Genomic DNA, 21,711 nt, shown 5'->3' on the forward strand with positions numbered 1-21,711 from the left:
CAGGATTTCCGGGCTGTAAATGAAGTTACCACACCCATCGATCTCCCTGTTCCAGACCCACACATCATACTGAGCAACCTGTCACCCAAACATCGGTATTTCACCGTATTGGACTTGGCCAATGCCTTTTTCAGCATCCCATTGGATGAGGCTTCCCAGCCACTTTTTGCCTTTACCTACGAGAATCAGCAATTTACCTATTCCGTACTTCCCCAAGGTTACACTTCTTCCCCGGGAATCTTCAATTATATTCTGAAGACTCACCTGGCAGAACTGAAAATCCCAGAAGGAGTGATACTCATACAATACGTAGACGACCTGTTGCTGGGGGCTCCCACCTCAGACCTCTGTCTAGAAATGACTAAAACCCTGTTAGACTTTCTGGCAGTCAAAGGCTACAAAGTCAAGATGTCAAAAGTCCAATCATGCAGACGAACCGTTCTGTTCCTGGGAAGGGAAATCTCAAGCGAGGGGGCCGGACTCTCAAAATCACACCGAGACTCAATCCTATATCATCCCAGGCCCATTACTGTTTCAGGAATGCTCTCTTTCCTGGGGTTGACGGGATACAGCCGTACTCACATCCCAGACTATACTGAAAGAACTGAACCTCTGAGAGAAATTGTTCGAGAAGCTGGCCCAAGAAACCTACAGGCCCCACTTACATGGACTCCTGAAGCTTCAACGGCGTTTGGGCTCCTGAAGACTGACCTGTCTGTGGCTGCTGCTCTCACGGCACCAGACTACGGTAAAACATTTCACCTGGATGTTTCTGAAAAGGAAGGCTTTGCATCCGCCGTCCTTTTTCAGAAACATGAGGGGGAGAGAAGAGTACTCATGTACCACTCTTCAAAACTTGACCACATTGAAACCGGCCAGACCGCCTGTTCCAGATACGTTGCGGCGGTAGCCAAGGCGATTGAGAAGACAGCCCATCTGGTAATGTGCCACAAGATGCAAATACACACCCACCACGGGGTGGCAGCATACCTCATCAGCAAAGAATTTACCTTCAGTGCGGACAGAAAAAACAAAATCCAGAACAAATGCACCCAGTCACACATCACTTTTGTGAACACCGACAAGAACATGGCAGATGCACTCACCGCAGAAGATGGCCTAGCACACTCCTGCCAAGAGAGGGCAGCACAAGAGCTCAAACTGAGACCAGACCTGGAAAATGAACCACTGACATCTCCAGACCTATGGCTGTACACAGACGGATGTTGCTACAAGGGAGACACAGGAAACGTAGCTGCCTATGCGGTCGTACAGCAGCTGCATGACAAAACACATGTCACGTTGGAATCAGGAATTATCCCCCAGCCAGCATCGGCACAACTTGCGGAAATTGTGGCTTTGACTCAAGCTCTAGAGAAAGCCGAAGGAAAAACTGTAAACATTTACACAGACTCGGCATACGCACACGGAGCAGTGCACATAGATGGACCACAATGGGTTAGGCGCAACTTTACCACCACAGGTAACCTACCCATCAAGCACTGAGCCCAAATGGAACGTTTGATGCATGCCTTACCAAAGACAGTGGCCATAATGAAATGCCGAGGCCACCAAAGACTGACCAGCAGAATCAATCAAGGAAATGATGCCGCAGACCTGGCAGCCAAGGCCGCAGGAGGATACAGCCCCCGACAGATGGTGCTCGGGATAGCACCGGCAAGGACTGAATTGACAAGCCAACACATACTAGAACTACAGGAAGAGGCAGGCCCTTACGAACATTCGGTTTGGACACAGAAGGGAGGCTCTAAGGGACCAGATGGAATATGGAGATGCCATGATGGCCGACTGGTGGCTCCGGCTAATCTCTGTCCAGAACTGTTAAGGGAAGCCCATGGACCCACTCATGAAGGGAAACTCAGAACTTTACAGAAGGTTTCATACATATGGTGGCACCCCCACATGAAGGACATGACAGATTTATTCTGTGACGAATGCAACATATGTGGAAGCCACAATCCAAAGAAGCCCTACCAAACCCCAATGGGGGCCTACCCGGTGCCAAACGCATGTTTCCAAGACATCAGTATAGACTATACAGACATGGGAGAAGACAATGTAAAGAACGGGAAGAGATATTTGCTAGTAATGGTAGATAGATTCTCTAGATGGGTAAAAGCAATTCCAACAGCTAAGGAGGATGGGATAACGGTCATTAAGTGGCTACAGACAGAACTCATACCTAGATATGGGGTCCCTAGACATATCCGAAGCGACAATGGGTCCCACTTCGCAAACAAACACCTGGGACAGGTGGGAGAGGTTTGGTTCCGTGGAGGAGAGGTTTGGTTCCGTGTATAAGCCGCAGGCCCAAGGCCTTGTGGAGCGCTGCAACCAATCTCTTAAGTGTAAGATAGCCAAAGTGTGTGCTGGTACAAAACTGACATGGGTGGAGGCCCTGCCACTGGCGTTGATGGCCATGAGGTCATCACCTGGGGCAGGGACTCATCTCTCACCCCACGAAATAATGACAGGAAGAGTAATGCCAGGTCCACCAAGAGAGGGAGGTCATATATGCCCCCTCTTGCTGTACACCAGATAGGTATGACTGACTATGTAAGAAAATTGACGGAACTGTCCGCAGCTCTTTCCAAACAGATACACAAAGTCCATGAGGGGGAGCTGACGGGAGATCCGGAGCAACTGAGGGTAAAGGTCGGCGATTGGGTAAGGATCAAGGTCCACAAAAGAAAGTGGGCGGATCCCAGGTGGACTGGACCGTACGAAGTGAAGGAGGTTACTTCACACTCAGTCCAGGTCAAAGGTAAATCGGGCGCACCTTGGCACCACTTGACTCATTGTACACCAGCACCGACTCCTTCTAGAACTCTGACTGAAGTCAGGGTCGATTTGAGCGACCTACATTTGATTACAACCACAGAACCCTTAGTTGGTGAGGATGTGGGAGCAGCTCCCCACCACACCAACTAACAGGTCGTCCAGAGATAGGGGCTATCCCTGGACGAGATTGGGGATATCGGGCCCCGTGTTTGTTATTTCTATTGTAGTCACAGGAGTTTCCATGGGGATTCTCCTGTGGGTATTAGAGCATCATACACCTACATCACAAGCAGATATAGGACCCTCTAATGGGTCATCCAACCTGACCACATCCATGGCACATATAGAACTGACCAATAATTTGTGCAAGAGGCATTCCACCACCCCTGACACTGATTGTAAGGCCAACGACATACGGAGCACGACCGTTTGCGTCCCCGCAAACGCAACTAATATCATTAACATCCCTTGGGGGACTTTAGGGTACTCTAGGCTAAAGGGGAGGGAACAGGCGGGGACCAGTGCACTCTGGTTTGCCGGACACGTCTGGTATATGACATTAGGGAAGGTTGGCGATTGGTCTTGGAGGAATTTGGTGGGGGAGACAGGTAATGGGTGGGAAGACTGGACCACAGACGAGGGGGCAGTGAAATGGCGGAAGCGACTGACTTTAACTAAGACAAATACGGGACTGAAACTTACTGTTAGGCCAGGGGGCCAGCCCTTAGGGTGTTATGATTTCATACTGGCCCCAGGGAATTCCGGGGTCAGATATTGGTTGTGGCGAATTTGCGTGACTAATAATCCTAAACCGACTTCGGTTACAGTAAGGAATGACATGACCACACCCGTAAAAGGGTCCCCGTCATCCCCACTGTTTGGCCCGGTGGAGGCAATATCCAGGCTTAAAAGTCCGGAAGATGTAATTTTAACAGCCACAGGAGTCTCAGGTTTTTCCAATAATTGGCTATTGTTGACCGAGGAAGCTGCAAATACCACCAGGCAGAGTTGTGTGGTGTGCATGGGAGCTCGTCCATTGCTCCGCATTGTCCCAGCAGTAGTGACTCTAGCATGTCTAATCCCTCTTATGACTACAGATAACCCCAGGGATAATTGTACTGCCTGGGATGAGGTCTATCCGGTTACTAAATTCACCACTAGGAACCCAGTGTTTTCCAACCAGGTTGCAAGGGCAAATTTTACTTGTGTCAATATGACGGGAGGAGGAACCGAGGTGGGATGGATCCCTGCGGATTGGTGTCTGGATACAGTTAATATTAAGGGGAGCCTAAGGTCAATATCCAGAGCAGATGTGTGGTGGTGGTGTGGTAGCACAGTCCTGTTTGATAAGTTACCCTCCAACAGTACTGGACGCTGTGCACTTGTTACTCTCTTGTTGCCTGTTTCTATCTACCCTATAGGAGCCGAGGACCTTGTTCTGCGGACCCAGGGAGTGAATCCCGGATATAGGGGACGTTCCAGGAGAGACACCACCCCATCTAGTGGAGACCCCTCCTACATAGACGCTATCGGAGTCCCTAGGGGAGTGCCTGATGAGTATAAGTTAATAGATCAGGTAGCTGCAGGGTTTGAATCATCCATCTGTTGGTGGTGCACAATTAACAAGAATGTTGATCGTATTAACTATATACATTACAACGTCCAAAGACTAGGCAACTGGACTCAGCAGGGTTTTGAAGCAGTACATGGTCAACTGGCTGCAACCAGCCTGATGGCTTTCCAAAATCGTATTGCCATTGATATGTTACTCTCTGAGAAGGGCGGAGTTTGCTCTATGTTTGGTGACCAGTGTTGTACTTTCATCCCTAATAACACAGCCTCCGATGGTAGCTTGACCATAGCCCTAGAAGGTCTGCGGACGCTTAATGGTAAAGTGAAATCTCATTCTGGGATGGATACCTCGATGTGGGACTCCTGGATGAGTGCGTTTGGTAAATATAAAACCCTGGTGTCCTCCATTTTGGTATCCATTTCGGTGTTCGCTGCCATTTTAGTTCTCTGTGGATGCTGTTGCATTCCATGCATCCGTTCCCTTACCACTAGGGTTATCTCTAGAGCTATTGACCCTTCCTCCCCTTCCCAGATGTTTCCTCTGCTGGATAAAGACCTACTTGAATTCGAGGATGAGGAGGAGAGTGCCTATTAGGTTTACATTATATCTGCTGTTGCCTTATGGGGATGTATGTATGTGTTATGCAAGTGGATCATTCCGCCTGACTTGCCTAGTTTAAGTCACATCTCTTTGGAGATGTGAAGAGAGGGAATCACAACTTTTTCCTGCGGGAAAAAGTTGGCTTATGTAGACAAGCATTTTACTTTTATTTTGAGCTGTTGTTCTCCGCTCTGTTAAATGAGGGTTGTAAGTTCCTAGGTGGCTGGTAGCCAACTTAGTACATAGTGGGATTGAATGGAGAACATGATGGTAATACATATATATCTATTTCTGTTTAATACCGTGCCTTATTTCATAGTCCCCTTGGGAGAAGTTTCTCTTTGTGTCTGGATCCAGTTAGGTTGTGTCACGTCTCTGGTGAGACGTGAAGAGAGGGTTTTGTAGAGAAATGCTATTTCTTATGCAGGTGACCAACCTATTGATAAATACAGGGCTACAACTCAAAGTAAAGCCTGTGGGGTCCCCTACAGGATAGCTCCCGCATTACACTAATTGCCAAAACCAGCGCACACACATAATCTCCTTTGTAGCTGAACATTGTGTGCCCGAAGAGGATTCTACGATGACGGACAGACAACTGAGCCAATGGCGGAAGAATACAGACTACACCCCAGCTGAACCAATCCAAAGATCCGATCTTCCAGAATCAACCTACTTTCTGTTCTATATATTAGTGGTGTACTGATTGTAACGGTCTCTTTGTCTGCAGTTCCGTACGAACTAGCGGGAGAGCCGTAATTACGCTGTTCTAGATATCTTCACTCTGAATCGATCCTTGACCGACTCGCCCGTCTACATATCTAATTTCTAACACTTAACGTTAGTCTCCTAGTCGCTTAACGCTAGTCTCCTAGTCGCTTAACGTTAGTCTCCTAGTCGCTTAACGCTGGTCTCCTAGTCGCTTAACGTTGGTCTCCTAGTCGCTTAACGTTGGTCTCCTAGTCGCTTAACGTTAGTCTCCTAGTCGCTTAACGTTAGTCTCCTAGTCGCTTAACGCTAGTCTCCTAGTCGCTTAACGCTAGTCTCCTAGTCGCTTAACGCTAGTCTCCTAGTCGCTTAACAACTGCACTTGTCTTTTCTTACGGACTTTTTTGACAGCAGCTTCACTGAGGAATAGTCTGTAATTGTCTCTGGATAAGAGCGTCTGCTAAATGACTAACATGTTTCTTAACAGAGCATCTGTATATAGTAACCACATGAGTCTGGCAGAGTGAGTGTATCTAAATCGTCACTGACATGTAGCCTCACCATGTTCAGTATGTCTTGACTGGCCTGCAGGTGTAGAGCCTCCTCTGAATTGGACAACTGGCCCTCAGCACCACCAGGTGCAAAGACAGGTAGAGGTGCAGGAGGTGCAGGTCCATTAGGAACACAGACGAGGGCTGAGGCTGTCCCCCGGGCTAGTCTGCTTTCTCTACAGGACGAGGAGGAGGAGGAAGAGGAGGCTGAGACGGGCCTGTGGTCCAGGGTCTGTACGTGGTGTCTGTGAGGGGAGGAGGAAGAGAGTGCCTCTAGCTGTTGGAGGAGACGCTGGATCTCCTCTTCGTAGTGCGAGGTGTTCTCCTGCATCCTGGCCTCCATGGCTAAGATCTCCTCTCTGTGTCTCTGTTGCAGTTCCTCTTCACTCCTACAGCAGGAACAACACTGAGGTTCACTAAACATTAGTGAAGAACACAAAGCATAATTCACCAGGCTTTGTGTGACCTGAGTGAGACTGCAGTGTGTGTGTGTTTGTCTGTCTACTGTAGCCTACCCATCTTGTGTTTGTCGTGGACCGGCCCTGGACTGGTTGTGTAGCAGGGATCTGTCTAGCTTGTCCTGCCAGGTTTGTGTAGAGGCCTCCAGGCGAGCTCTCACCTCCGCCAACTCCTGTCTCATCTGCCTGTTCTCCTGCTCCAAGCTACTCAGAGACGATACATAGCTCTCTCTCAGAGAGGCCAGGCAGGGGTCCCCTTTCTGTAGGGGGGGGAGGGGGGAGTGAAGGAGAGAGATTGAAAAAGAGGGCAAGAAAGATATTGAAAGATAATGAAAGATACATTAGGACTAAAGGGGACATATACAGTAGATTTGGACAACATTCCAAAGAAGTATAAATCGGTCCAGACCATAGTAGACCTCGACTCCACTCTCTCCAGCAGATCATTCAGATGTTGGTTCTCAATCTTCAGAGTTTCCAGCTGCACCTGAGTCACCTGGATGGAATAGAGTAACAGAGCCACTGGCATAAGTAGGGCTTGGCGATATGGCCAAAATATCATATCACAGTATTTCTTTCTTCATATTTTGGTAATTTATTTATAAATTTATAATAATTATTTATTTTTTATTACTAACATTTCTAAGTGTGATTTATGAGTAGTGTATTACCTCAGGTTAGCAACACATATATTCTAAGTGATTTTTAATTTCTCTATTCTGATTGGTTTATACTGTTCAATTCGACTTCAACCTCAAATTATTTCCTGCATTTCCATCCATTTCCTGGCACTCGTTTTGAAATCATTTTCACACTGCCACGTGCCTGCACTATACGGGCAAAGCTGTATTAGCTAGCTTTCTAACTCAGTACATTCATTAGCTAGCTAGCCAGCTAACTTGAGATTAGCATTAGCGGCTAACATGATTTAGCTAACTCAGTACATTCATTAGCTAGCTAGCCAGCGGGGTGAGACCGGGATGCAGCTTAAGCCCCACCCTATTCAATATATATATATATCAATGAATTGGCGAGGGCACTATAACAGTCTGCAGTACCCGACCTCAGCCTACTAGAATCTGAAGTCAAATGTCTACTGTTTGCTGATGATCTGGTGCTTCTGTCCCCAACCAAGGAAGGCCTACAGCAGCACCTAGATATTCTGCACAGATTCTGCCAGACCTGGGCCCTGACAGTAAATCTCAGTAAGACCAAAATAATGGTGTTCCAAAAAAGGTTCAGTTGCCAGGCCCACAAATACAAATTCCAGCTAAACACTGTTGCCCTCGAGCACACAAAAAAATATACATACCTCGGCCTAAACATCAGCGCCACAGGTAACTTCCACAAAGCTGTGAACGATCTGAGAGACAAGGCAAGAAGGGCCTTCTACACAATCAAAATTAACATAAAATGTGTCATCCCACTAAGGATCTGGCTAAATATACTTGAATCAGATATAGAACCCATTGCCCTTTATGGTTGTGAGGTCTGAGGTCAGCTCACCAACCAAGAATTCACAAAATGGGACAAACACCAAATTGAGACTGTGCATGCAGAACTCTGTAAAAACATCTGTGTACAATTTGGCCCTCAACAGATAGTACACAGTGAAAGAAAAGCTGACCACTGTGACCGACTCAAAATTAAGGAAAGCTTTGACTATGCACAAACTCAGTGAGCATGGTCTTGCCATTGAGAAAGGCCGCTGTAGGCAGACCTGGCTCACAAGAGAAGACAGGCTATGTGCACACTGCCCACAAAATGAGATGGAAACTGAGCTGCACTTCCTACCCAAGAAGACTCAAGGCTGTCATCGCTGCAAATGGTGCTTCAACAGAGTTAAAGGTTCTGAATACTATTTCAGTTCATGATTAAAAAAAAAAAAATCTGTTAATTTCCTAACATTTCTAAAAACCTGTTTTTGCTTTGTCATTATGGAGTATTGTGATGTCATTATGGGGTATTGTGATGTCATTATGGGGTATTGTGATGTCATTATGGGGTATTGTGATGTCATTATGGGGTACTGTGATGTCATTATGGGGTACTGTGATGTCATTATGGGGTACTGTGATGTCATTATGGGGTACTGTGATGTCATTATGGGGTACTGTGATGTCATTATGGGGTACTGTGATGTCATTATGGGGTACTGTGATGTCATTATGGGGTACTGTGATGTCATTATGGGGTACTGTGATGTCATTATGGGGTACTGTGATGTCATTATGGGGTATTGAGATGTCATTATGGGGTATTGTGATGTCATTATGGGGTATTGTGATGTCATTATGGGGTATTGTGATGTCATTATGGGGTATTGTGATGTCATTATGGGGTATTGTGATGTCATTATGGGGTATTGCGATGTCATTATGGGGTATTGCGATGTCATTATGGGGTATTGCGATGTCATTATGGGGTATTGCGATGTCATTATGGGGTATTGCGATGTCATTATGGGGTGTTGCGATGTCATTATGGGGTGTTGCGATGTCATTATGGGGTGTTGCGATGTCATTATGGGGTGTTGCGATGTCATTATGGGGTATTGCGATGTCATTATGGGGTATTGCGATGTCATTATGGGGTATTGCGATGTCATTATGGGGTATTGCGATGTCATTATGGGGTATTGCGATGTCATTATGGGGTATTGCGATGTCATTATGGGGTATTGCGATGTCATTATGGGGTATTGCGATGTCATTATGGGGTATTGCGATGTCATTATGGGGTATTGCGATGTCATTATGGGGTATTGCGATGTCATTATGGGGTATTGCGATGTCATTATGGGGTATTGCGATGTCATTATGGGGTATTGCGATGTCATTATGGGGTATTGCGATGTCATTATGGGGTATTGCGATGTCATTATGGGGTATTGCGATGTCATTATGGGGTATTGCGATGTCATTATGGGGTATTGCGATGTCATTATGGGGTATTGCGATGTCATTATGGGGTATTGCGATGTCATTATGGGGTATTGCGATGTCATGTCATTATGGGGTATTGCGATGTCATTATGGGGTATTGGGATGTCATTATGGGGTATTGGGATGTCATTATGGGGTATTGGGATGTCATTATGGGGTATTGGGATGTCATTATGGGGTAGTGTGATGTCATTATGGGGTATTGGGATGTCATTATGGGGTATTGGGATGTCATTATGGGGTATTGTGATGTCATTATGGGGTATTGTGATGTCATTATGGGGTATTGCGATGTCATTATGGGGTATTGGGATGTCATTAGGGGGTATTGTGATGTCATTATGGGGTATTGCGATGTCATTATGGGGTATTGCGATGTCATTATGGGGTATTGCGATGTCATTATGGGGTATTGCGATGTCAATATGGGGTATTGCGATGTCATTATGGGGTATTGCGATGTCATTATGGGGTATTGCGATGTCATTATGGGGTATTGCGATGTCATTATGGGGTATTGCGATGTCATTATGGGGTATTGTGATGTCATTATGGGGTATTGTGATGTCATTATGGGGTATTGGGATGTCATTATGGGGTATTGGGATGTCATTAGGGGGTATTGTGATGTCATTATGGGGTATTGGGATGTCATTATGGGGTATTGGGATGTCATTATGGGGTATTGCGATGTCATTATGGGGTATTGTGATGTCATTATGGGGTTTTGGGATGTCATTATGGGGTATTGGGATGTCATTATGGGGTATTGGGATGTAGATTGATGAGGATTTTTTACATTTTTAATAAGGCTGTAAAGTAACAAAATGAGGAAAAAGTCCAGGGGTCTGAATACACTGTATACATGTACAGTAGCTCCATCATTTGCTCAGATGCTATCACTACTGCCACCTTATGGACTGAAGTGAAGAAAGATAAGAGAGTAACCAGAGATCACTAGTCCACAATAGCTTGCAATTTACAGGCTAATGATTTCTACAGACAGCCCCCCCCTTGGTAGACCGTTAAGAGGAGTGTTACTATTTGTTGTAATTGTATACAATCTTTCCTTTAAGACTCCTTTCACCCTGGTGGACCTCACCTTGAGCTCAGCCGCCCGGCGCTCGGCCCTCTCCACCTCGCCACTTAGCTGGCGCTCCACGCTGGAGGCGGAGCCACTGAGGGTGGCGATGGTGATGTCACGCTGGTGCAGTTCATTGGTCATCTGGGACACCTCCTTCCTCATGCCCTCCACCTCCCAGCAGCGCGTCTGCTCCGCCCTCGCCAGCTCCTCACGCAGCTATAATAGAACGGAATGTAAATAGGACTGTCCTGTCGTTATGTACTCATTAAACATCCTGGTATTTCCCATCTATTGGCCAACCACTGAAAACGACCACCGCATGCTACAACTGGACGAATCGTGACTTAAGATAATGTTATTGAAAGCTTCGACAGAGGCTAAGTACAGGTAAATATGTTTTAATACTCCTGTCTGGTGGAGCTTCAGCACGGAACAGGGTTGAGTTTGTCTGGTCGGGCTTCAGCGCGGAACAGGGTTGAGTTTGTCCGGTAGGGCTTCAGCACGGAACAGGGTTGAGTTTGTCTGGTGGAGCTTCAGCACGGAACAGGGTTGAGTTTGTCTGCTCGGGCTTCAGCACGGAACAGGGCTGAGTTTGTCCGGTAGGGCTTCAGCACGGAACAATGCTCTTGTAGTTTGCGATGTACAACGACAAGTGTTGAGAACAGCGATCAGCCATTGAGATGATGACGTTGTATCACGACTCCCAGAAGGTGTAGAATCCGGAGCAGGAGCCAGGACTACTACTGGTATGCGTTTGTACTCGTCTTTAAAAACCAAAGAGTCAAATCGTTACAACTCTGAAGTTCACAAGCAATGATATTCAATTCAAAATGTTGGCTAGGTATTTACACTCTATATGGCAAGTGTCAATGTCTGACTGAAAACATTTGAGGCTACTTTTTGCCACAGCTCGTTGTAGCTACGTTAACAATGTAATCACATCATTGTTTTAGAGAGACAGCGTGGAGGCATGGAGAATCCTCCCGACCAAAGTGAAGAATCTTGTAGTGTGTGAGGGTTAGGAGGTGTCTGGATGGTCAGGAGGGTTAAGGTTAACTTGGAGAATGGTGGCATGGAGAATCCTCCCGACCAAAGTGAAGAATCTTGTAGTGTGTGAGGGTTAGGAGGTGTCTGGTTGGTCAGGAGGGTTAGGAGGTGTCTGGATGGTCAGGAGGGTTAGGAGGTGTCTGGATGGTCAGGAGGGTTAGGAGGTGTCTGGTTGGTCAGGTGGGTTAGGAGGTGTCTGGATGGTCAGGAGGGTTAAGGTTAACTTGGAGAATGGTGGCATGGAGAATCCTCCCGACCAAAGTGAAGAATCTTGTAGTGTGTGAAGAATCTTGTAGTGTGTGTCTCGGTCACATCATTTAGTATACACACCACTACGTTGGCAAGACAACAAAACTACAGGAAAGACGTTGTTTCGTGTGAGACGCTCAGCAATGTTAGGACTTTGAAAGTCATGTAGTGTACGCTCTGCTTTACCCGCTTCACCTCAGTCACAGAGCGACTCCTCTGACCCCACTGTGGGACCCTGGTCCATGTCACTTACTGTGGGACCCTGGTCCATGCCACTTACCCATTTCACCTCAGTTACAGAGCGACTCCTCTGACCCCACTGTGGGACCCTGGTCCATGCCACTTACTGTGGGACCCTGGTCCATGCCACTTACTGTGGGACCCTGGTCACTGCCACTTACTGTGGGACCCTGGTCACTGCCACTTACTGTGGGACCCTGGTCACTGCCACTTACTGTGGGACCCTGGTCACTGCCACTTACTGTGGGACCCTGGTCACTGCCACTTACTGTGGGACCCTGGTCACTGCCACTTACTGTGGGACCCTGGTCACTGCCACTTACTGTGGGACCCTGGTCACTGCCACTTACTGTGGGACCCTGGTCCATGCCACTTACTGTGGGACCCTGGTCCATGCCACTTACTGTGGGACCCTGGTCCATGCCACTTACTGTGGGACCCTGGTCCATGTCACTTACTGTGGGACCCTGGTCCATGCCACTTACCCGTTTCACCTCAGTCACAGAGCCTCCTCTGACCCCACTGTGGGACCCTGGTCCATGCCACTTACTGTGGGACCCTGGTCACTGCCACTTACTGTGGGACCCTGGTCACTGCCACTTACTGTGGGACCCTGGTCACTGCCACTTACCCGTTTCACCTCAGTCACAGAGCCTCCTCTGACCCCACTGTGGGACCCTGGTCCATGCCACTTACTGTGGGACCCTGGTCACTGCCACTTACTGTGGGACCCTGGTCACTGCCACTTACTGTGGGACCCTGGTCACTGCCACTTACCCGTTTCACCTCAGTCACAGAGCCTCCTCTGACCCCACTGTGGGACCCTGGTCCATGCCACTTACTGTGGGACCCTGGTCACTGCCACTTACTGTGGGACCCTGGTCACTGCCACTTACTGTGGGACCCTGGTCACTGCCACTTACTGTGGGACCCTGGTCCATGCCACTTACTGTGGGACCCTGGTCCATGCCACTTACTGTGGGACCCTGGTCCATGCCACTTACTGTGGGACCCTGGTCCATGCCACTTACTGTGGGACCCTGGTCACTGCCACTTACCCGTTTCACCTCAGTCACAGAGCGACTCCTCTGACCCCACTGTGGGACCCTGGTCCATGCCACTTACTGTGGGACCCTGGTCACTGCCACTTACCCGTTTCACCTCAGTCACAGAGCGACTCCTCTGACCCCACTGTGGGACCCTGGTCTATGCCACTTACTGTGGGACCCTGGTCACTGCCACTTACCCGTTTCACCTCAGTCACAGAGCCTCCTCTGACCCCACTGTGGGACCCTGGTCACTGCCACTTACTGTGGGACCCTGGTCACTGCCACTTACTGTGGGACCCTGGTCACTGCCACTTACTGTGGGACCCTGGTCACTGCCACTTACCCGTTTCACCTCAGTCACAGAGCCTCCTCTGACCCCACTGTGGGACCCTGGTCCATGCCACTTACCCGTTTCACCTCAGTCACAGAGCCTCCTCTGACCCCACTGTGGGACCCTGGTCCATGCCACTTACTGTGGGACCCTGGTCACTGCCACTTACTGTGGGACCCTGGTCACTGCCACTTACTGTGGGACCCTGGTCCATGCCACTTACTGTGGGACCCTGGTCCATGCCACTTACTGTGGGACCCTGGTCCATGCCACTTACTGTGGGACCCTGGTCCATGCCACTTACTGTGGGACCCTGGTCCATGCCACTTACTGTGGGACCCTGGTCCATGCCACTTACTGTGGGACCCTGGTCACTGCCACTTACTGTGGGACCCTGGTCACTGCCACTTACTGTGGGACCCTGGTCACTGCCACTTACTGTGGGACCCTGGTCACTGCCACTTACTGTGGGACCCTGGTCCATGCCACTTACTGTGGGACCCTGGTCCATGCCACTTACCCGTTTCACCTCAGTCACAGAGCCTCCTCTGACCCCACTGTGGGACCCTGGTCCATGCCACTTACCCGTTTCACCTCAGTGCCAGAGCCTCCTCTGACCCCACTGTGGGACCCTGGTCCATGCCACTTACCCGTTTCACCTCAGTGCCAGAGCCTCCTCTGACCCCACTGTGGGACCCTGGTCCATGCCACTTACCCGTTTCACCTCAGTCACAGAGCCTCCTCTGACCCCACTGTGGGACCCTGGTCCATGCCACTTACTGTGGGACCCTGGTCACTGCCACTTACTGTGGGACCCTGGTCCATGCCACTTACTGTGGGACCCTGGTCCATGCCACTTACTGTGGGACCCTGGTCCATGCCACTTACTGTGGGACCCTGGTCCATGCCACTTACCCGTTTCACCTCAGTCACAGAGCCTCCTCTGACCCCACTGTGGGACCCTGGTCCATGCCACTTACTGTGGGACCCTGGTCCATGCCACTTACTGTGGGACCCTGGTCCATGCCACTTACCCGTTTCACCTCAGTCACAGAGCGACTCCTCTGACCCCACTGTGGGACCCTGGTCCATGCCACTTACCCGTTTCACCTCAGTCACAGAGCGACTCCTCTGACCCCACTGTGGGACCCTGGTCCATGCCACTTACCCGTTTCACCTCAGTCACAGAGCGACTCCTCTGACCCCACTGTGGGACCCTGGTCCATGCCACTTACCCGTTTCACCTCAGTCACAGAGCGACTCCTCTCTTCCTTGATATGCGTTAGCTCCGTTTCTCTCGTGACCAACTCTCCTCTCTGTCTGCTCATAGTCTCCAGTCTGAGGAGAGAAGACATGTTTCACTATGGGCACATAGGGTTGTTGTTGTTGTTGTAAAAACATCAAATTGTGATGCATATAAACTGATACCAGGCTGCAGTATGACGACAAAGCAGATGTTGTTCCTTCATCAACCAAACTGTGACACAGATGGATGCAGATTGACTACATGATAAAACAGAGGACCCACAATTCAACAACGTCTAGTTGGAATATTTTTTCACAATTCGTTATGTCAACTTTTCAACCTTAACTAAATTAATTCAACACAACTGTAAAATGAAAGACAACATCTCGTTGTTGTTAAATGGACTCAATTCACACGTGGTGCTCCTAGACTTTATTCAGACAATTTAAAAATGAAGTGGGAGACATGGTGCAGTCAATCAGTCAGCCAACCAGTCAATCAGTCAGCCAATCAGACAGTCAGCCAACCAGTCAGTCAGTCAGCCAATCAGAAAGTCAGCCAACCAGTCAGTCAGCCAGCCAATCAGACAGTCAGTCAGCCAATCAGACAGTCAGCCAATCAGACAGTCAGCCAATCAGACAGTCAGTCAATCAGACAGTCAGTCAGCCAGCCAATCAGACAGTCAGTCAGCCAATCAGACAGTCAGTCAGACAATCAGACAGTCAGCCAACCAGTCAATCAGTCAGCCAATCAGACAGTCAGCCAATCAGACAGTCAGTCAGCCAGCCAATCAGACAGTCAGTCAGACAATCAAACAGTCAGTCAGACAATCAAACAGTCAGTCAGTCAGTCATTTAGACAGTCAAGCAGACAGTCAGTCAGCCAGTCAACCATTTAGTCATACAGTTAACCAGACAATCAGTCAGACAGTCAACCAACCAGTCAGTCAACCAACCAACCAACCAACCAATCACAGTCAACCAACCAGCCAGTCATTTAGTCACAGTCAGCCAGACAGCCAGTCAGTCAACCATTTAGTCACAGTCAGCCAGACAGCCAGTCAGTCATTTAATCACAGTCAGCCAGTCTGTCAACCAACCAGTCAGTCAGTCAGATCACCTGTCTCTGAGTCTGGCCAGTTCAGTCTTCAGGTGGACCTCACAGGCCTGGGCAGAGTGTAGCTTGGTGGTAGTCTTCTCTAGGTCCTGTCTGAGGAGCTGTAGTCCTGAGCCACCTCTCCCCTGGGCTCCTAGACACTCCTCTAGAGACTGGATGACTTCTTCTTTAGCCTGCAGGGCCCTGGTCAGCTTGGACAGGTCATTACAGAACTGCTGCTTCTGCCCCTCCTTCTCCTCTGTCAGCACCTGCAGGGGGGAGCAGAGTGAACCCACCGTCTATGAATCAGTCTACAACACCAAACCCACAGTCTATAAGTCAGTCTATGAACCAGTCTATAACACAAAACCCACCGTCTATGAATCAGTCTACAACACCAAACCTACAGTCTATAAGCCAGTCTATGAACCAGTCTACAACACCAAACCCACTGTCTATAAACCAGTCTACAACACCAAACCCACTGTGTATAAGCCAGTCTACAAGCTAGTCTATGAACCAGTCTACAACACCAAACCCATTGTATATAAGCCAGTCTATAAGCCAGTCTACAACACCAAACCTACAGTCTATAAGCCAGTTTATGAACCAGTCTACAACACCAAACCCACAGGCTATAAGCCAGTCTATGAACCAGTCTACAAAACCAAACCCACTGTCTATAAGCCAGTCTACAACACCAAACCCACTGTATATTTGCCAGTCTATGAACCAGTCTACAACACCAAACCTACAGTCTATGAACCAGTCTACAACACCAAACCTACAGTCTATAAGCCAGTCTGTAAGCAGGTCTATGAACCAGTCTACAACACCAAACCTACAGTCTATAAGCCAGTCTACAACACCAAACCAACAGTCTATAAGCCAGTCTATGAACCAGTCTACAACACCAAACCCACAGTCTATAAGCCAGTCTATGAACCAGTCTACAACACCAAACCCACAGTCTATAAGCAGGTCTATGAACCAGTCTATAAGCAGGTCTATGAATCAGTCTATAAGCAGGTCTATGAACCAGTCTATAAGCAGGTCTATGAACCAGTCTATAAGCAGGTCTATGAACCAGTCTATAATCAGGTCTATGAATCAGTCTATAAGCAGGTCTATGAACCAGTCTATAAGCAGGTCTATGAACCAGTCTATAAGCAGGTCTATGAACCAGTCTATAAGCAGGTATATGAATCAGTCTATAAGCCAGTCTATAAGCAGGTCTATGAATCAGTCTATAAGCAGGTCTATGAACCAGTCTATAAGCAGGTCTATGAACCAGTCTATAAGCCAGTCTATAAGCAGGTATATGAATCAGTCTATAAGCCAGTCTATAAGCAGGTCTATGAACCAGTCTATAAGCAGGTCTATGAACCAGTCTATAAGCAGGTCTATGAACCAGTCTATAAGCAGGTCTATGAACCAGTCTATAAGCAGGTCTATGAACCAGTCTATAAGCAGGTCTATGAATCAGTCTATAAGCAGGTCTATGAACCAGTCTATAAGCTATGGTCTAATACCATGTTATTTTTCATTCACACCAATCTGCAGCGTCTTTGGTTTACAACAACCGTGCATTTCACACCACTGTCTCACCTCGTCGTCTATTCCTGACTGTAACATCAATCACAGAGACCTGCACCTGGCTGGCACTGACTGTCTATTTCAAGAAAACGGTCCGTCTCAGGTCTGCCAACAGGCACCGGGTTCCCCCTCCCTCCCTCCCTCCCTCCCTCCCTCCCTCCAGGCTCCTACATGCTGTCCCCTCCTGGGCTCTCCCCTCAGCTGCTCCTGGAGGTGTCTGAGTCGTTCCAGCTCCAGTTCCTGGGAGTGCAGTGTATCCTGGGCCCTCTCCAACTGACCCCTCAGCCTCTGCAGATCTGCCTGCCCGGCACGCCCTCCTCCTGGGTCCTGTAGCCACGCTGCACCCTGGGACTGGAAGAGGAGGTACAGCAGAGTGTAGCTCATTTCAGGATATTTTGAAAATGGGGGGGGGGGGTCTAAAGTCTTACAGCTCCTAAATTCTAATGTCAACAGTAGTCTTCAGTGTTCAAATATGTAGAATAAAAGTAAATGTCTCGATGAGACAGGTGATGATAGAAGATTAGAGGGGAATCAGCGTCAAGGTCACGATCCTGTAAAGGTCACGATCCTGTAAAGGTCACGATCATGTAAATTGTGATGTAAAACTATCTGTACATGTTTTGTACAACACAACATATAGTGAATAGTAAAGTCCCTGGTTGCTAAGTTACCTTCATATTAGTGAACTGCTCTGCCAGAGCCTTCCTCTGGGTCTCCAGGGACGACACCTGCTTCTGGTACTGCATCCTCTGGTTCTCCCACTCCGCTGACCTCTGACGGAACTCCTGATGAACACAACACGGAGGTCAGGGGTCAAAAACAACACAGAGGTCAGGGGTCAACACAACACAGAGGTCAGGGATGAACACAACACAGAGGTCAGGGATGAACACAACACAGAGGTCAGGGATGAACACACAGTTAGGGAACAGCAGAGGGCGCCAAAAGGCACATCCGGGGCAATATGCACCTCAAAGTAGCGCTGATCTAGGATCAGGTCCTTCTTGTCCAATATAATGTTACTCGTTAGGATCTTAAAGAAGGTCAAACTGATGATCACTCCTTCTCTGACAAAATGTCTACATACTGTACGTCCCCAGGAGCACCGGGAACACTGGTCCATAGCTTCTGAGAAAAGAACCAGGCCGTACCTCTATCTTTCCATTGAGGCGGGTCACCTCTGTCCGGTCCTCCTCTCGGCTCTTGGCTCCTTCACGAGACTCCTTCAGCTGTTTACTCTGAAGCTTCTGGTAGCTGTGTTTCAGCTTAGACAACTGGAGGGAGGGAGGGAGGGAGGGAGAGAGAGGAGACATGGGAATGGTGTGGCTTGATGGCTTGATTCATGCAGCTCTCTGTACACATTAGACTAGACTGGGTTTCACCCGTACTATGTAAGCACCTTGAGCATACGGAAAATGGCTATTATTGGTTCTCTAATCTAGAGTAAAGACAGATGGACAGGTAGACCGACAGATAGGTAGACCGACAGATAGGTAGACAGACATACTGACAGATAGGTAGACAGACTGACGGACAGACGGACAGGTAGACAGACTGACGGACAGACAGGTAGACAGACTGACAGATAGGTAGACAGACTGACAGATAGGTAGACAGACTGACAGATAGGTAGACAGACTGACAGATAGGTAGACAGACTGACTGACAGACAGACTGACAGATAGGTAGACAGACTGACGGACAGACGGACAGGTAGACAGACTGACAGAGGTAGACAGACGGACAGACTGACGGACAGATAGGTAGACAGACTGACAGATAGGTAGGTAGACTGACGGACTGACGGACAGGTAGACAGACGGACAGACTGACGGACAGATAGGTAGACAGACTGACAGATAGGTAGAAAGACGGACAGACTGACGGACAGATAGGTAGACAGACTGACAGATAGGTAGACAGACTGACAGATAGGTAGACAGACTGACAGACAGCTAGGTAGACAGACTGACGGACAGACAGATAGGTAGACAGACAGGTTGACAGATAGGTTGACAGGTTGACAGACAGACAGATAGGTAGACAGACTGACAGACAGGTTGACAGACTGACAGACAGACAGATAGGTAGACAGACTGACAGACAGATAGGTAGACAGACTGACAGATAGGTTGACAGACTGACAGACAGACAGACAGGTAGACAGACAGGTTGACAGACAGGTTGACAGACTGACAGACAGATAGGTAGACAGACAGGTTGACAGATAGGTTGACAGGTTGACAGACAGACAGATAGGTAGACAGACTGACAGACAGACTGACAGACAGACTGACAGACAGGTAGACATACTGACAGACAGACAGATAGGTAGACAGACTGACAGACAGGTTGACAGACTGACAGACAGACTGACAGACAGACTGACAGATAGGTAGACAGACTGACAGACTGACAGATAGGTAGACAGACTGACAGACAGACAGGTTGACAGACAGGTAGACAGACAGGTAGACAGACTGACGGACAGACAGATAGGTAGACAGACTGACAGATAGGTTGACAGACAGATAGGTAGACAGACTGACACAGACAGGTTGACAGACAGGTTGACAGACAGGTTGACAGACTGACAGATAGGTAGACAGACTGACAGACAGATAGGTAGACAGACTGACAGATAGGTAGACAGACTGACAGACAGATAGGTAGACTGACTGACAGATAGGTAGACAGACTGACAGACAGATAGGTAGACTGACTGACAGATAGGTAGACAGACTGACAGACAGACAGACAGACTGACAGACAGACTGACGGACTGACAGACAGATAGGTAGACAGACTGACAGATATGTAGGTAGACAGACTTACAGACAGACAGACAGGTTGACAGACAGACTGACAGACAGGTAGACAGACTGACAGACAGACAGATAGGTAGACAGACTGACAGATAGGTAGACAGACTGACTGACAGACCGACACTGTCTTTATGTTGCACTAAAGCGCTCACTAACGTACCTCATCTTTGACACGCTGCAGCTGTTGCTCATATTTAATGACCAGCTCTTGCTTCCCTGTCTGGACCTCATTTAGCTGCTTGCGGAGCAACCCAGCCTGTGGGAAGATAAACAGGCAATAAGGGCTCGTGTCAAGAGAACCCGGTAGGCAGGCTGCATTCACAGCTACAAAACACACTTTAGGAACAAACGCTGTCGTGCAGCAATGCATGTTAAATTAAAACAAACGTTTTGTAGTAGTCACAGAATTGTTCCAATGTTGTGTCTTGATGTATCGGACCCATCTCTAGTGTAAGTTCTCACCAACAACATGACAGCCTTCGCAGTTCATTCCATTAGTGTGTTTCTTCTGGGAGATTAGCTCTTCAAGCTCAGTTTTAGGCTCCGTCAACCATAAGTTGACGGAGACTGACGGAAAGCTGAACGCTCACATTTACATGCAGCAGAAAAGCTTGCCTCACACATTTGGCTGCAAAAATCTGATAACTTTCCTTAAATTTGCAGGTTTTCCAGAAATCCTGGTTGAAGGATTCCAATGTATTTTATTGTTTTGCTTATTCCAATTATCTTCTAAAAAAGGATTTCTAAAAAACTGGAGAATTTGGGGAAAGTTAAGAGGAGTTTTGCAATTCTACTTCCACATAGCCTCTCAGTCTAGTTCACCTGCATCAGCTCTTTCTCCACTACCACTTTCAACAACCGACAGCCAGTGTTCTGCAGGTCTAACAGTGAAACTATAGCCACTGTCACTTTGTACATCTTCCACAGGGTATAAAAGGCAAGGAGTGAGACATCAGGAGTTAAAACAGAGATTATATATACTGCCTTCAGAAAGTATTCACACCCCTTGACTTTGTCCCACATTTTGTTGTGTTACAGCCTGAATTTAAAATAGATTAAATTAAGATGTTGTAACTGATCTACACACAATACCCCATAATGTCAAAGTGGAATTATGTTTATTTTTATTTTTACAAAATAATAAAAAATGCAAAGTTGAAATATCTTGAGTCAATAAGTATTCAACCCCTTTGTTATGTCAAGCCTAAATACGTTCAGGAGTAAAAATGTGCTTAACAAGTCACATAATAAGTTGCATGGACTCTGTGTTCAATAATAGTGTTTAACATGATTTATGAATGACTACCTCATC

At 47.9% G+C, this 21,711-nt stretch overlaps 2 protein-coding genes across 3 annotated transcripts in view; both read right to left on the minus strand.

Annotated features, from left to right (window-relative positions):
• cep63 (centrosomal protein 63) overlaps window positions 1-21,711 on the minus strand; it is a 34,236-nt gene that overhangs the window by 8,773 nt on the left and 3,752 nt on the right. Inside the window, exons 4-14 of one of the 2 annotated variants that reach the window (XM_020476418.2) lie at window positions 21,222-21,317; window positions 20,560-20,655; window positions 18,726-18,848; window positions 18,246-18,359; window positions 17,746-17,925; window positions 16,003-16,247; window positions 14,873-14,975; window positions 10,740-10,937; window positions 7,102-7,188; window positions 6,750-6,952; window positions 6,245-6,623 (exon numbers count right to left, since the gene is read on the minus strand). In XM_020476418.2, the coding sequence (XP_020332007.1) occupies window positions 6,245-6,623; window positions 6,750-6,952; window positions 7,102-7,188; window positions 10,740-10,937; window positions 14,873-14,975; window positions 16,003-16,247; window positions 17,746-17,925; window positions 18,246-18,359; window positions 18,726-18,848; window positions 20,560-20,655; window positions 21,222-21,317 (1,824 nt within the window). The remainder of the gene's footprint in view (window positions 1-6,244; window positions 6,624-6,749; window positions 6,953-7,101; window positions 7,189-10,739; window positions 10,938-14,872; window positions 14,976-16,002; window positions 16,248-17,745; window positions 17,926-18,245; window positions 18,360-18,725; window positions 18,849-20,559; window positions 20,656-21,221; window positions 21,318-21,711) is intronic. The other variant, XM_020476419.2, reaches the window with a different exon arrangement.
• Window positions 13,318-14,865, minus strand: LOC116373925 (circumsporozoite protein-like). Its single transcript, XM_031822318.1, has 3 exons — window positions 13,753-14,865; window positions 13,688-13,714; window positions 13,318-13,649 (listed from the first exon to the last, which is right to left on the minus strand). The coding sequence occupies exons 1-3, from the start codon at window positions 14,146-14,148 to the stop codon at window positions 13,518-13,520; spliced, it is 555 nt and encodes a 184-aa protein (XP_031678178.1). The 5' UTR covers window positions 14,149-14,865; the 3' UTR covers window positions 13,318-13,517.

Source organism: Oncorhynchus kisutch, linkage group LG4, assembly GCF_002021735.2.
Source record: "Oncorhynchus kisutch isolate 150728-3 linkage group LG4, Okis_V2, whole genome shotgun sequence".
Taxonomy (NCBI): domain Eukaryota; kingdom Metazoa; phylum Chordata; class Actinopteri; order Salmoniformes; family Salmonidae; genus Oncorhynchus; species Oncorhynchus kisutch.

Excerpts from the sequence above, each read along its gene's own strand:
- LOC116373925 (XM_031822318.1), bottom strand. The coding sequence starts at position 14,148 with ATGGACCAGGGTCCCACAGTAAGTGGCATGGACCAGGGTCCCACAGTA. Across the intron at positions 13,715-13,752 it reads GCATGGACCAGGGTCCCACA|GTAAGTGGCATGGACCAGGG; the intron begins GTGGGGTCAGAG and ends GAGGTGAAACGG. Across the intron at positions 13,650-13,687 it reads GCATGGACCAGGGTCCCACA|GTAAGTGGCAGTGACCAGGG; the intron begins GTGGGGTCAGAG and ends GAGGTGAAACGG.